Genomic DNA, 15,750 nt, shown 5'->3' with positions numbered 1-15,750 from the left:
GATGGAGAGGGAGGGGTTGCTTGGTGCCAGTGCGCACATGCGCAATCGATTGGACTCGCAGTTGAAAACGGGCAGCTATGCCGCGCGCTTACATAGAACGAGCTGGACGCGTCCGCCTGGAACAACGGCCGCTGCAACGGAGGACCGACCCGGGGACCGCTGCACCGGGAGGCTGCTGACAGGCGACCGCTTCCCCGGGGGAAAACCTCCTCCCTGAAAAAAAAAAAAAAAAAAAAAAAAAAAAAAAAAGAAACACGCGCGCGCGAGAGAGGGGGGAGAGAGCGCGCTTCTCTCTCTCTCTCTCTCTCTCTCTCTCTCTCTCTCTCTCTCTCTCTCTCATCTCAAACATCTCCTCCAGCTTTAATTTCAGCCCCGCTAAGAGAAGAAAAGCAAGGAGACACCCGCGATGTTGCTGCTAAACGTCTAGGATTTGCTGCCGCGCGCGCGTGTGTGTGTGCATAGACTGACTAAAGCTGAGCACGGACAGAGAGCTACAACAACAACGACGGGCTTCACTATGGTTTTATTGGCTCTCCGCAGCAGGAGATGTCTTAATAGTCGCTGTATGGGGACGTTATGCTTGCAGTTGTTGCTGTGGATTTTATGTGCCGTGAACGGAGAGGAGCAGCCGTTCAGCGTGGAGGTAAGAACTGGACCGGTATCTGTTTAAAAAAACAAAAAACAAAACAAGAACAAAAAAAAAAACCCCACAATTCTACCTATGAAGAAACGCGCCTGCTCCTTTGTGCGGCTGTATTATGCCTATAATAACGCCACACGAAAAAGTATTACAGGCAGTGTAGCTCCTGTTCACACAATAACAACAGCGTCTTTGTGAAAAGCCCAACTGGTTTGTAGCTCCACTTTATCAATTCGCCCTCTATGTGTATAGGCATAAAAAAAAAAAACAACAAGAAAATAAACGATAGAAGAAAGGCTAAGAGAAACCTTGGCTGGTGTTGCGTTTGTGTTGTTCAACATGTCCATTAATACATAATGTCCCTCATGTGCACAAGATGAAATGAAATAAAGCAGCCCAGTAAACACCACAGGTTAAACATGGCATCTTTTACTAGACAAGGTAGTGATAGGTTGCAGGTATGCCAAGAATTTAGAAACTTATCATGTGATGCTAGCTAATATTTTCTGTTGTATCCTTTCTTTGTGGTGATGTATTTTGTTGTGATGTATTTTTCATTTGTATATGATGTAATCTCTTTAGTGTACATCAGTGTGAAAGCAGGCATGTGTCAGTTACCCATATAAAGATACAAGAGGCTGCGGAAGTTACATTGTCTTTTTACAACCCTTACCTTCCAGTAGTTTCCCTTCTAACAATATACCAGACAAAGTGTTAGGAGTTTTTTTTTTCTAACTGCTTGCTCTCTTGCACATTGCCACTCAGCTGGATGAAAGAAGGCAACATTTTTTTTTCCTATTTTACAAGGAAGACAAGAAGACTTTGGGTGTTTGGAAGTATTTTGTTGTTGCCACAAACACAGACAGTAGTGTTGAGAAAACGCAACGAGCCCCACCCATCACTTTGGTAAAGTACGGCTGTTTTAAAACTACAAACGGCAAGTGACATGTCTGTAAAGCAGCAGGCTGCAGGCTGGCGATCTGAGCTTACCGCCAAATGAACAAATTACCAGCTTGCTGTGCTTGTGCTATTCTATTTAAAGCAGAATTGCAGAAATGTCCAAGAAGCTCCTGAGAACTCTGGAGCTTCTAGAGCTTTTCTACATGTTTGCTCCTGTTCAATCAAAAATGAAAAGACAAATAAATGAATCACTGCATTAACTTATTTGAGCAGCAAGAGGGGAGAATTGTTGCATCTCTGTTTTCACTGAAAGCGTCTCCTTCGTGTCATACGTTTCAATCTTAACTCATTGTAAAAAGCCAGCTGGGTGTTTTTTTCAGTTTGGCTTTTCTGTAATTGCTACAAGTGAGCTGTGTGAAAAGGAAGCACAATAGGCTGTAAAACGGAGCTACTGTGACATTGTCTGCGCATGTAAAATTTAAGTGGCAACATATGAGCTCGCCTGCAGAACCTGCAGCACTGCCTTTGCACGTTGTCATCATTGCATACATCACTGCTTATGATGAGACCGGTGTACTGTACTTTGCTCAACACTTTTAAAACTTTGTCAGCTAAATATAAAGAAGGATTTGTTCTAGTTTGTGCAATCAGCACTCTTTTTTGGGGGGGTTAAATAGATTGCCATACTTTAGAGTAGAACTAGTACAAGCCCCACATGCTGTAAGGGAAGAGAATGATGAAATCAGCAACATATGTACAAGATAAAACCCTACTATTCATACAGCCTAAGAGGTATTGATCTTTACAGAAGGATCCTTCAAGACAAAAACCTGTCCAGTTTGAGATATCTTTCTGGTTCATGTCATGTTCAAGAATGGAAACTCCCGTTCTGACCGGCCTCATGTGAAAGAGGCACAACTTAGCGATTTCAACATCAGCAAAGATCTCACAAAGGTCACTGGAGCAAATATTTGAACTGGATGGATGCCAGATGTTTGTGTTTTTTCAGCCTCCCACTATATGGGCTCAGCAGAAAGAGATCTCTGGAGGCTAAGGCAAAGGGCACTTCCATGAGATTTTAGGAGAAAGCCCGATCTGCCCGTTTCACATCCAACTTTTTTAAGAGTTAATCATCTCATCGATCATCTGAACACCAATTGAGATCATCCGGGCATGTTGTTTACCGAAGGTCATTCAAGCTTCGCGGTCACATATTCACATGATTTCACAAGCTTCATGAACCAGCTCTCTTTGGCAACAGACTCAGGCTTCATTTGGAACGAGAGTCGTTCATAATTCTTGGAAACCGATTTTGGACTGAGCTGCTGTTTGACAGAGATTTCTCCGTCTTATGTTCAAGAAGAAAAAGTCGTATTTTTCTGTGATATTTAACCCAAACCTCTCCACTGCACAACACAATTCACAATGTAATAAAAAGTGTAATTTTCACATTAACATCGCTGTGGTGGTTTAGAGCATTCCCTTCTCCTACGCTGCCATCCTCCTCGAGTTTTATTGTCCTCCAACAAGCCTGCGCATCCTTGAAATGCTTTTGCTGGAACACGGCCATGATTCTGTGCCTTGTTGCTTAGAAATCTCAAACATATAGTAAAGCAGTGTGCAGCCCCCGTATGACTTGAGCGTGCTTACGTTCTTGTGAATAATGCATCTAGTCGGAGACAAAGGAGCTATGTGTTTCCATATGAACAAAGGAAGATATTTGAGAACGCTGTGTTTCTGCGAGCGAACAAGCAAGACTGTCCCGACACTGAATGACACTGATTGCGTCTTGTAAAGAAACCGCTGAGCACGTGTTTGTCGGAGTATTTATGCTGCCGTGTTGAATAAATACAGTTTCAGTAGTTTGATATCCCTGAGCTTCCCGACTTTACAGCATGATGCAAAGCTTCCACACATGTGGACCTTCTCTTGTTGGTGTTGTTTTTTGTTTTGCTGTCCCTGATTTTTTACTCTTTCTGTCCCATCGACAAACGACAACACACTAGTGGACATGTAAAGTTCATCATCTGCCATCTTGGGGATTTCAGGTGTGAAGACTGTTTTTAACATTGGCTCAAAAAGAAAAAAATGACACAAAATAAACAATATAGCTACAATCTGGCAAAATCAGAGCATGAAAATTGGAGATGCACCATAATTTCCTACTTGAATGAGAGCCAATTAGGGAATTATGGATATGTTATGATTGTTTTGCTATACATGTAAAGCATCTGCATGCATATTTTCATTATAATTTAATAGAACAATAAGGTGCTTTAAGTAAGTAATACTCCAGCATGAAGATAATCTACCTGTGAGTCCCTCACTCCTGTATTTCATCCAGGAAGGCATCCAAAAAGTAACATATTCTTCACTGACCAATCTGAGCCTCTTGTTACATAATCCTGCTAATTTCTCTCTCATTTAGATACGAATGACACTTTTTTTTCCCCCAATGTGCTAATGTACAGTAAACTGGAATCAAGTGTTTGGCAAACAAAAGCTTGATTTGTGCATTCGCACAAAATGCATTGTCTCATTATTTTAATGCATTTTTGCAGAGCTTAGCTTCAGGTAGTTAGGAATGACTTGTCTTCCTGTCCGTCTGGAGGCTTGTAAACAAACAAAACAAAACAAAAAAAAAACCGGCGGAAACTCAGCTAGTTTCACCGGAGCCGCTTTCTGCACTTGTTATGACGGCGAGGATAGATGTGTTTGTCTCCCATACCTCTAGCACAGGTTGTAGAGGGTAATAATGCAGGCAGAGGTGAGTATTTCCTCCAAGTAATAGGTGTGGTTTAAGTCCATCCTGCCGCTGCCCTGTAATCGCTGGCCAGGCTGCTGTCTTTTAGAAAACATTACCTCTTTGAGTGGCAGCTTCAGTGACAGCTTTGTGGACTAATTAATGTAGAATGCCATACTCCTCTCATTGCTTTTCCCTTTTCTCTTCCCTTGGATTACATTTTACAGCACATGCAGCTTGCCAGGGAGCGATAAAATGGTAATTTGTACCAACTTCTAACACTTAAATTAACACTATATCTCTGTCCGTCTGTGCTTTGAATCGTTATGAGCTGCTGGTTATCCAATTGTTTCCCCCCTGAAGAACTTTGAAAATGTGATGTGATAGCCAATGCTAGTGGATGGCTCAGTTAAATTAGGGTTTCGCTTTTGCAATTTTAGTTGGCAGAGCAACCAACTAAAATTGCAAGGATAGTATGACATTCTTGTGTTATTGTTTCATGTTGAGTTGGACCCATTAGAGTTCTGTGACCAGTTTCTGACCTGCCCATGCAGATTTTAAGGGCTGAATGTTAGCCTGTTTTTTTAACATATTGATATTGGGCCAATAAATAAAACAGGACTTATTGTAACAACCAGTGTTTATTTCCGTCCTGTTGCCATTTATTTTATGCGTTTTTGGGGGAGGAAAGGTTTTGGTTGGCCATGTGGTATTTCTTCAGTCAGTGTTAGTGATGCAGCACAGGATTATAAGGTTTAACTGAATCAGGTGAGGTCACCTGTACATAGATATACATATACTGTATATAATATCATTTAATATTAGCTATTAGCCATAACAACAACGTTATTGTCAGATATCAACATTGGTGCCTTCCTACTGATATCTAATCTCAACTTCTCTTTGACAATTAAGATTAAGCGACATTACATTATGGCCCTCCTGTGAACATTGATATTAATTTGCAGAAAAGAAGAAAATTTCACAGTGTGAGCAAGCAGTTGTTTAAAAATGTTTTTACTCATTGTCAAAGAAAGGTAAAATACTGTTAGTTAATTTACATTGTTTGACATAAGAATCTTGTATTTGCAGTTAGCATAGTTAGTCATTGTAGACATCAGCCTTTATGTGATTTATTCATAAAGAGAGTAGACCCTTTCTTTCAGTCTGCTAGCATTTCTAAGTCCTGCATGTCATTGTTGACAGATGTTGAAATCTCAAAAGAATAAAACAGAGTTAATTTACAGTAAAACGTTCAGTCTGGTGTTGTTTGAAGACGGATGCAGGTCATTTTGGTGCTTTGCTAATTTGCCAACATGTTCCCAAGAGAGGACGGACTTGAAACTACGAGATAATTTCTCTGTGCATCTTGGGGCTAAAATGTAGCAAAGCAACAGGTGGGAGAGGGGCAAGTCTACACAGCTAGAGAAAACTGCTCACTCCACTCATTTCTCTGGGTTAAGATTAAATCTTTTAGACATCTTTCTTTTGCAGTTTTTGATACCATACCTTTTTTTAAGACCTTGGTTTACCTTATTAAATCAAGGTACATTAGTTCATGTGTAGCCTTCATTTGTTTACAGAAAAGAAACAATTCACTGCTTTACTAATTCAAGTATTTGTACAATTAAGATTTATTCACATTTGATCCACCAAGTTTTGTCTTTTGTTTGTCTTGCTGATGAAGCATTCCTCAAGGAACACAATGTAGACATGTCAAAGCCTCCCGAGCTTCGCACCGGCTTGATTCTGCTCAGAGAGGCATCAGGTGCAGTGCTGTGCTCTGACTAACATTAAGCGCTTGAGTCATGCCTCTGTGCTCACCAGAGACTGAGCGGAGTTGCTTAGTCAGAGATAATCTGCGGTACAACAAAGAGAGTGCGAAATTGTTCTCCCATCTGTTGACACATCTTGTCTCGGATGAATGCATGAGTGAATTTATGGTTCAGGTAAACCTTGCTCGCGAGTCGCTGGTAATCGCTTTCTCCATGTAAATCTTGAAGATCGTTTCCATGAAAATGTCCCAGATGGGCGAAACTCAACGCAAAATGAGAGGATGCTGAGGTGTCGGCTCTGTTGAGACATCTACACACTGATTTGTATCTTCAGGTGAATTATTTTGTACCTATTTTGACAAATTGAAAGTAATTTTCTTTACTAATAATCTACAGTATGGAATAATTTAATTCCAGTAGATATAGTTTACATGAACTAGAAATGTAAGAAATATCATTTTGATCATGAGTCATAATCTGTCCTATTTCATGAGTGTCAATTAACCCAAATATGGATAAGTTATATAAAAAAAGAAACAGAGTGTAATATAATCCTCATATAATAATAATGTCACTAAGTTAAATTATACCTGAGAGTTGAGGCATTTTCAAGAGTATTTAGAGCCGTAATGGAAGTAGGAACAAACACAAAGGTAGTTGCATCAGGGTTTCCCCCCATGTATTAAAAGCCTGGCAGGCCACCAGGCTTCACTTGTTCCCCCACCAGCCTAACCACTGCTCACTTTTTAAAAGTATTTTTAAAATGTTTGCCTTTTTTATAGCTTTCTAATTTGTATCCAGGTGTTAATCTTCCAATATTTCAATAACACATAATTATCAAGTGATATTTTCAAATTTCCTGTCAACTTTAAAAAAAAATTAAATTGACGGCCCTAGCGCCCAACCACTGAGCTTAGCCACTTTTCTGGGGGAAACCTTGTTACATGGTCAGATGATATTTTTTATTTTATTGTGTGACTAACTCCAGAGTTTCTGCAAATGTGTTCATTCAATTTAAGACTCTTAAAATCAGTACATTAAATAAGACATGCTTGAGTTATGAAAAATGCATTATTTGATAAAGTGAATTAAATTTGTAGTCAGGTGTTGCTACCCAACATAACACCGTCCTATAGTAAGTAGTAAGCTTCATAAAAGGTGTTGACAATGGATTCTAGTGAACTAATAAAAAAGAATAACAAGTAAATGAGTGAAAGCGCAAATTTTAGACATCTATACATTATTCAAGGCTTTAGTATCAAAATTATTGGAGTATTTACTTGTAACGACTTTGGCTGGGATATCTGTCAAAGCTATCTATTAAACGCACCGTACTTTTACAAGCTGGAAAAATCCTGAAAAACACTTTGCTTTTGGGAGTCTTTGTGGCGCACAACACAGAGCTGTTGGCATCACGTGAGAAATGGCAGCATTTTCATCGCCGTCTCAGCTTGTCCTCCCAGTCGGCATGTTCAGCCTCTGAAGTGGCACCTGAACGTTGAAAAGCGACTAATGTGAAGCGGCGCACTCGTGTGCGAGCGTCTTTGAAACGCGTGTGGGTCCTCCAGCTTCTGGGGATTTTCTCTTAATGTCTCGAGCATGTGTCGGTTGGAAGGGTGGGTGAGTTCACTTGCCTGAGTGCAGCCGCAACAGTCCTGCAGGTCAGTAGACCAAAGGAGAGGCTTTAATTCAGACTGGATTATAACTACCGAAAACAGATAACTGGGCTAATAGATTTTGCATGCTATTTTTAATGATAGGCGCTCGCCCGCTGTGTGTTTTTATTGTGCCATTTCCCAGAAATTGCTTGGCAGTCGGTCAGTGTACTTTTGTGCTCCAGTGTGATTTTCCTTGAACTTTCTGTTAATGAAGTTTGAATGTTTCGTTCCCTCCCTGCGGCATGGTGGTTGTCGGCATTGGTATTAACTACTTATCTACTCTACACAATTCAGCGAAATAGCCCAAAATTGAAAATGCATCACTTCCTGTGCAGCTGGGGCTTTCACCCACCCCCTTCCTCACTCCTAAGGCATTTAAAGTAAAAGCGATTAAGTTTGCCTTTGTGTCCCATCAATCACAAATGCAACCAGGCTTTTTATTTGCATGAAGCTGTAGTCTTGGATTTTCTCATCTTAAACAAAGTAAATACATTAGTTTGCTGCTGCCGTTTGCCTTTAGCCATATTTCCCCACCCAGACAGTGCAGCATATAGGAAGCAGCTTAACCGCCAGTGTCTGAGCGCTCTTAGGTGCACATATTTTTGTATTTTTATCGGCGAGTCTCGTCCTCGAGCTCTCATATCAATTGCATCATTTGGCTTTGGTAGGATAGCAGATTTCTGGACCACTGGGGTGTCTGTGTCAGTCTGTTCACCCAGATACAAACACAACAACACGTTCACTGAACTAAAACATTCCTCAGCACATGCGCACACCGACCTGACACTCTTCAGCACTTGTTACTGTTATGTATTGTTTCATGTCCTCCTTTCTGTAGGCGAACAGACGTTCTCTCCTCTTCCGAGACATGTCTTTGGTCACAGCTTGCCGGGGTGTTAAATCTTAAATGTGACTGATGATCGCAACATGACGCGTTGCCCGTGGGGCGTCCTATGCGGGGCAGTAAATTTAGCCTCTGGAAGAAATGGTAAAGCACAAGTGTGAGTGTGTGCGGATTCTTTTACACGCAGCGTTTTATGAGTCATGGTGAACTGTTGTAAGCTGTTCTTTCCATAACTTCAAATTTAATAACTACAACAGTCATCATAAAACCGTCAAGTTGATGCCTTGCCTTAGTCGAGAATTATTTGGCTGTTGTTTCACGTTGCTGTATGTTGGAGATGCACCAACGAATATGATGGTGACCAGTATAGGGTTTTTCTTTTTGCTTTATTGGTCTCGACAGGTGACTGTCCAATCAGAAACTCCGTCTTTTCTCCCAATCACAGTTAGCTACTTTCAGTCTCAGTGACGTCAAAGAAATACAGAAATGTAATGCAGTACTGTACTGTGGACTGATTACTCCATTATGTTGATGGCAACAGGCAGACCTCTGAAGTGCTTCAGAGTAACACAACAGAGTAACTATGATTGAACAAGTAACACAACCATCACCTTCTGGTCAAGACGGCACACCATATGTATGCTGTGAAAAACTAAGCTGGAATATTTTGAAACAAACATGAGAAACAGTATTACAAATATTACGATAGATGTAGAAAAAAACAGCTAAATCTACCTGTGACTTTATGGGCTTATCAAGCAAGTGATGTTAAAGTTTTCCTTAAAATAGACCAGTCATTGAGAACCAGGGCTTTCGTTTTCAGGATACAAAAGATCCGGAGATCTTTAAATTAAGGTGAAATAGTTCAAAAATGCCTGCAGATTTTTGTAAAAACAATTGCATGTTTTCTGATGCAGCACAACTAACTTCATGTGTGCACCAAACAACAGCAATCACTGTCGTTTGACAAATAGGTCTGCAAATAGATGTCTATAATTACAAATAAACTATAAAAGTATGAACAGGAGGAATAACAGATTACTAAAATGGATTTAAATTTAGCTACACATGCAATGCATGGCTAACTAAAATAAGTAGGTCTGCATAATAGATGTAGATTTAGTTGCCTGTCAGTCTTATGAATTTGAAACACTAAATGTCTAAAGATTCCCACCCTTAATGTTGATGCATCACTTCGATTTAGTCAGGCTGCGAGAAAGCGGGAGAGAGCAAGACCGCCGATAACAGCAAAGCCGACCAGAGCTCATATTCTTTGTCATGGAATAGGCTGGATCTTTAAATGTTTGCAGCCTTTTAAAAGCTTCACAGTTGTCGCAAGGATTAGAAAGAAAACTTTCTCTAGAAAAGAGAGAACAGAGATGGCTAATTTATTAATACTAACAGCTAATAAAGGGAAAGTGAAAGCTTAGAATGTCAACATAGCAATCATTTTATAGCTTTGTTTTTGCAACCCTTTTGTCAAAGAACAAGGTGAAATAACATTAACGGCAAAAAACAAAAAAAACTTTAAGACTGTTCTTATATCTTCCTTTATTAATATTCCTATAGCAAAATCAAAGCATTCTTGGCTCCAGAGATTGGCCACAAGGTTCTGATCTCTATTTTAGGCCCCTAAAACCTCCGAAGACCGTCTACTGTAGAGTCACTGTTCAGTATGTATGATCACACCGTGACATTTTTGGGTGACATTTTTGTGGCATTTTATCCTAATGGGGCCACCGAGATAGCAGACATGGCATGCATAAAACAAATGTGTGTGTTTGTGAATCTGTAAGCGCCCGGGGCTTAAGACGCAGCAATGCCCCGCTCAGCCTCTGCAATAATCACACCCCGTCAGAGGCCACGAGGTGCACACCACGGTTTGTGTCTCATTAAAAGTCTTGTTTTTTTTTGTTTTTTTTTACTGTTGAAATTCCATAGTATGAATTTAAACACAGCAGTTTGAATTAATGCGTGTGCGTGTGTGTGTGTGTGGGTTTGTAGTTTATCGGTGTGGGCAGAAAAAAATAAAATAACGGCAGCGGTTGCCTTGACGACCCTGGCACACTCTCCAGCGGACTGGCGTGTACCGGATAAATAATTCAGGCCGGTCAGAGGCGGCGGAGCAACCCCTGGAGGACGGGATCACGTTGCGACCGTTCACCTGTGCCTGGAGAAAAGAAAACAAAAAAAAAAAAAAACGCCGTTGTTTCACAGCTCTCCGTCTCAAATCTGTTACCGGCACTTTTTTGGTTTCCCCGTTACCACCCGCGGTTTGACAGGAAGGTTAATGCAGAACAGAATCGCTACACATTTAATGTCATATCGCTGCTAGATGAATGCTTAATGTATCAAATGACTGAATATGCTTAACCAGTAATGGTCGAATAGACCTTTGAGTAATTGGTTGACCTATTTTTGAGGAATGAAAAAGACTCAGCGCAAAGTCTTCCACCTGAATTTCTCTCCTAGCGGGGAGCTAACTACTTCCCGTCAGGATTCCTGCATAGACAGAAATCCATCATTGAATAGATGACCTGAATAAAAAAAAAGCGGAGGGACTTTCAGTAGGTGTATTCAACGTGACTGATTAGTACAGGCCTGTGGTGGAAACTGTTGGCAGTTTGAAACCTTCAGGCGTCTTATCTACCTCGCTCGGCAGCCGGTGCTGTACCGTGCTGCTAAGAGTAATGCATCAGCTGGTGTCAGATGCACTAACAAACTCATGTAGGTTCTTTAGAGAATAAAGTTCCATTACCTTAACTATGAGTTTCCAAAAGTGCTGACACTGAATCCATGGTGTTCTAAGACGGACAAAGATTCCCGGCCAAAACGGATGAAACAGGAATAGTTTGCTGTAATGAATTCAGTCTTTCCTTCCGTTCTGCTGGAAACGTTATGTTTTCTCCCACTTTCCTGCATCCTCAAAGAAATGTGGACATGAAAACATAGTAACTTAAAATTATTCACTCCGTTACAATACGCATTCTGTTGGGTGTTGTTAATGTTTCTTTATAGTGCTTAGGTCAATTTACTGATCAGAAATAGGATGAATTTTCTTGTTTTTCACCAGTGAATTGTCCAGTTTCAGTCACTTAACGATTTCTTGTTGGACCTCTAAACTTTCATGATTGTAAGTGTAACAACAAACAGGGTGCAGTGTCCCTATGGACAGATATTATTTCCTTAAAGGGGCAGTATTATGTAAAATCAACATTTTTGAGCTTTACATCATGTTCTAATGATATTCCCTGATTGACAACATATTTGGAAAGTTCCTTAAAGAGACAGAGGCTCAATTTCAAGGTGTTAAATTATAAAGTCAGTCATTTTCAAAGTCATTGCATTTCAGCATTTTCATAAGAATTAAAGAGGACAAAGTCACTTGATTGAAAATGGCTCTACTTTGTTGGAAAACAGATAATACCGCCTCTTTAATTTAGGTTTTTGAACCTGCAAATTAGGCTTTTAAGACACACATGTGCAATACAGCAACACTGAGGATAATGGATAAAAACACATAATGATTTCCTGCCTGAAGACGTCACATGATCTCTCCCCTGATGTCACTTAGTCCTGACTTGAGACCGCACTCATGCTCCTGACTCACCATGAACTATTAACTCACACGTGACCCCTTGTAACTCGAGGTGACTCAAGCTCTTATCAGCTGATTGGTCACAAATGACAATGACGTCCAGCTACCACATGTTGTCTGCGCGTTGCCATGCTGACCAGGTTTCCTGCCTGACTCGCATCTCATTCATAATAAAGCGAATGTGATGCGCGGCCGCCTTACAAGTTGGTCCCCCCCCCCTTTTTTTGTGGCACCCTTCAGCTAATCAGGTTGCCTTTTATTTGTCAGGTGTGGCCAACCAGCTTCACTGATAGAGAGGGACCATGGGATGTGAAGGCTTAAAGTTCGCCTCGGTTCAGTGGCGGTGTGAGGCATCGGTGGAAGGACAAGACGTCTGAGTCACTTTCATGCCCTAGTTCTCATGTCACCTTCTTGGGTTAACCTGCAGCAGCTTAGTCTCATGCTGACTCTGGTTTTACTTTTTATTTCGCTGCACAAACGATGTTAAAGATTTGGAGAATAGGTTTGGGAAAATTATCAATTGTATTTTTCGACAGATATGCGTTCATAGTTTAAGTACCCATGTGTGTAGGAGCTGCACAGTTTTTGAAATAGAGTTTCAAGAACGCCCTAAGAAAAAAGTGTGGATGTATGTGATCTCAGACTAGATTCCTCTCATATCTTGGTTTGTAAGGTTAATCCATTTATAGGGGAAGTGAAACGAAGTGCGGAGACCCCTTGAAGTAGGTGAAGATACACTTCCAGGAGTTTAGTCTTTATCGGGGCATCATTGTTGGACTCTTTCTCTTCTCTTCAACAGTAGCTGAGTATTTGCAGAAGTTCAAACTCATTAAACACTTTCTTTCTGCTCTCACAGCGCACTCGGACCTCTTAAAATAATACTATTTAATTGCGTAGAGAGGATCTATAGTCGTTTTCTGGGCTTTGTTGGATTAATTAAGATTTAGCGTGCTTTTAATGTGTTTACATTTTAAAGTTCCTGCAGTGGTAACCCCCTCCCCCAGCGTTTATGTTTTCCCCATTTACAGTCACCGTTAATGCATTTCCAAGGAGTCCAACACAGAACGAGCCGCACTCGCTCTCATTTCCATCCATTTGCAAACTGAGGATGGGGAGGAATTTCTGTCGGATCAAATGAATGAGGCTGTCGAGCCGGAGCCTCCTGCTCTCAGGAATCCTCACATCTGCAGAATGCCGGCAGCCATAGATCACTGTGTGAAAGAGTGAATCGATGAGCAGGACAGGTGGGCAGCAGGGAAGGAAGGATTTAGGAGGAAAACAGAAACTGATAAGAAGTGACTGGTGACTGAAAAGACGGAAGAAACGCTCCCTGACTGCACAAAGCGGTCTCCTCTTATTCATTAAGACTATTGCAACATGGAAACTTAGTTTGTCGTTATCATGTTGGGATGGATTAAGTTGTTGACGATGTGAGGTGCACTTTGTGGACTCCTAAAGTGGTCACAGGATGCTAAAAATGTAAAACTAGTGGCGTGACCTATAATCTTTGCCATAATGAAGGACAAACAGATAAAAGGCTAAGATTTAATCTTTGAAATTTTGCACTATGTCAGCACGTTTCAGCATTCAATCAGGATTCTCTTTGATTCTCTCGTTGGAGTCTGGCAACGCTGCGTGCATGTGTTGAGCTTTCCTGCAGGGAAAACAGCCTGACAGATCCCTGGTTAGGATTTGAATCCAGAACCTTCTTGCTACGAGTAAAAAGTGATACCAACTGGAGGCGCTTAATAAAAAAAAACTTTCTTTAGAGAATCGCTATTCCTACTCTGGGAATTCCAAATCGATTCAAAACGCTCAAAAATTGATTTTAGTCTGCATAATTTTTGGTAAAATTATGTTTCGAATAAGAAATTCAGGCAGTTAAACTAATCTAGTACCGGCAATTTAAGTTACAGAATATTTATTCTATTTTTGCTTAAATAAAAGCTGATTGAACCTTACAGAATTAAGTAAATGTTCTGTTTGTCTACATCCTCTTTTACTCTCGTCTGTCACATAATTTAAAGAGAATTTATAGAGCCTTTGAATTGAAAAGTTGGTTTCTGAATCAAAAATCATTTCTGAATTTAATTGTGCCCCTAAAAATCAAATTGAATCAAATTGCTTGACACTGGAAGACTCGCATATCTACCACCGACTGCCCCGTTTTCAATTTTGCATGACGTCTGTTCTTCTGATTTCAATTTCACATTGTGGTTTTCTTCATGTAAAAGTGTAAAACATAGTACGCTTTACACCTTCTCGTTCAGCTAAAAGTCAGAACAAGAAAATGACTCGTTCTGACTTTTATCTGTTTTATTTACCTCAGAAGTGCTAACAAAATAAATGCTCTTGATTGGTGTGCTTAGACCAAGAAAGGGAAGAACTGATTAGAAATTTCATTGGTGCATCTCTGATTTTGCTGTAAAACCATATTAAATCCTGAGATTTCAACTTCTGCAGTTAGTTTTTTTTTCTGTAGTTCCAAGACTGGTGTAAAGAAGAAGAAAAAAGCACAGTGACCAGAGGGACTAGCTTTACTGCATTTGCTGCCAGTGCAGAACATTTCCTTGGAATCACTGCCTGCCCTCCTCTGTTATGTTCACTGCCTGCTCTGCCCGGTTGTTTCCCCGTGGCGTTGTGTATAAAGAACCAGCTTGACAGCTACACCCTGCGCATCCCACCTCCATGTATCTGTCTCGGTCTCACGTGGGACCCCGAACGAGCGCTTCGCCTCCCGTGCGCGCCCAGACACCGTCCGACATCCTGTCACCGTCGGAGCATCAGACACAACAACTGTCAGTCCAGATTGGCTCATCGTCTCCCGGACGGCTTTAATACATCTCTGCGTCTGATGAAAGCTGCACTGGCTAGAAAGCGCTGCCTTTGCAGCTTAGTGCTTACTGCTCTGTTTCTGTGTGGATTAAAGAAGGTTTTAGTGCCATACAAATGATCTCGTTGCTAATTTTTGATGTTTTCTTACAGTAACTTTTCAGCAACAGATAGCGGCTGGTTACAGGAGATATATTCATATTTCAGCCACGACACTAGCGCTCATCGTCAGCCGTCAAAGGAGATGTTGGCGTCTTACTCAGGCTTTGGAGCAACAAACTCCTTATACTTTGGAGCTGAATTGATTTTTGTAATTCCAATTGCGCATTTGGAGTTAATGGAAGCGCAACTAGGGTCGCTCCTTTCTTTTTTCGGTGGTCATTATGCTACGCCTAGCTGTTAAAAACGGCCGTTTTTCTTTTTGTGTTGCTGTGCTAATTATAAAACCAGAACCAAGAAGAAAATTCCAGCACTAAATGTGAATTTTGAGCAAATTTTATCTTTGCTTTGTTGTTTTTAATTTTAGTTCATATATAGTTTTAAGACACTTTTAGAAACAACTTCACACCTTTTACCTTCACGGTAAAAACAAATTGCTCGTCTGCAATTTGTTTGCATCATGTCTTTTCTGTAAATTCTCAAACAAACATCAAAATCTCTGTGGCCATGTAGGCGCTTGCGGCATCTCGTTGCAACATCTTCACGCTGAATCCGTGTCTGTGGCTTCATGGGGCTTGTGCATCTGCGTGCCAGCTTGCCC

At 40.8% G+C, this 15,750-nt stretch overlaps 1 protein-coding gene across 2 annotated transcripts in view; it reads left to right on the top strand.

The window, feature by feature from the left end:
- Positions 1 to 288: 288 nt before the first annotated feature.
- Positions 289 to 15,750, top strand: part of mmp16a (matrix metallopeptidase 16a (membrane-inserted)) — a 78,635-nt gene continuing 63,173 nt past the window's right edge. For both annotated transcript variants that reach the window (XM_008438394.2, XM_008438393.2), the window contains exon 1: positions 289 to 643. In XM_008438394.2, the coding sequence (XP_008436616.1) occupies positions 518 to 643 (126 nt within the window). In that variant the 5' untranslated portion in view covers positions 289 to 517. The remainder of the gene's footprint in view (positions 644 to 15,750) is intronic.

This window comes from Poecilia reticulata, linkage group LG20 (assembly GCF_000633615.1).
Source record: "Poecilia reticulata strain Guanapo linkage group LG20, Guppy_female_1.0+MT, whole genome shotgun sequence".
Taxonomy (NCBI): Eukaryota; Metazoa; Chordata; class Actinopteri; order Cyprinodontiformes; family Poeciliidae; genus Poecilia; species Poecilia reticulata.
Note: the sequence above shows the minus strand (reverse complement) of the source record. Positions and strands in the feature narration are given on the sequence as shown.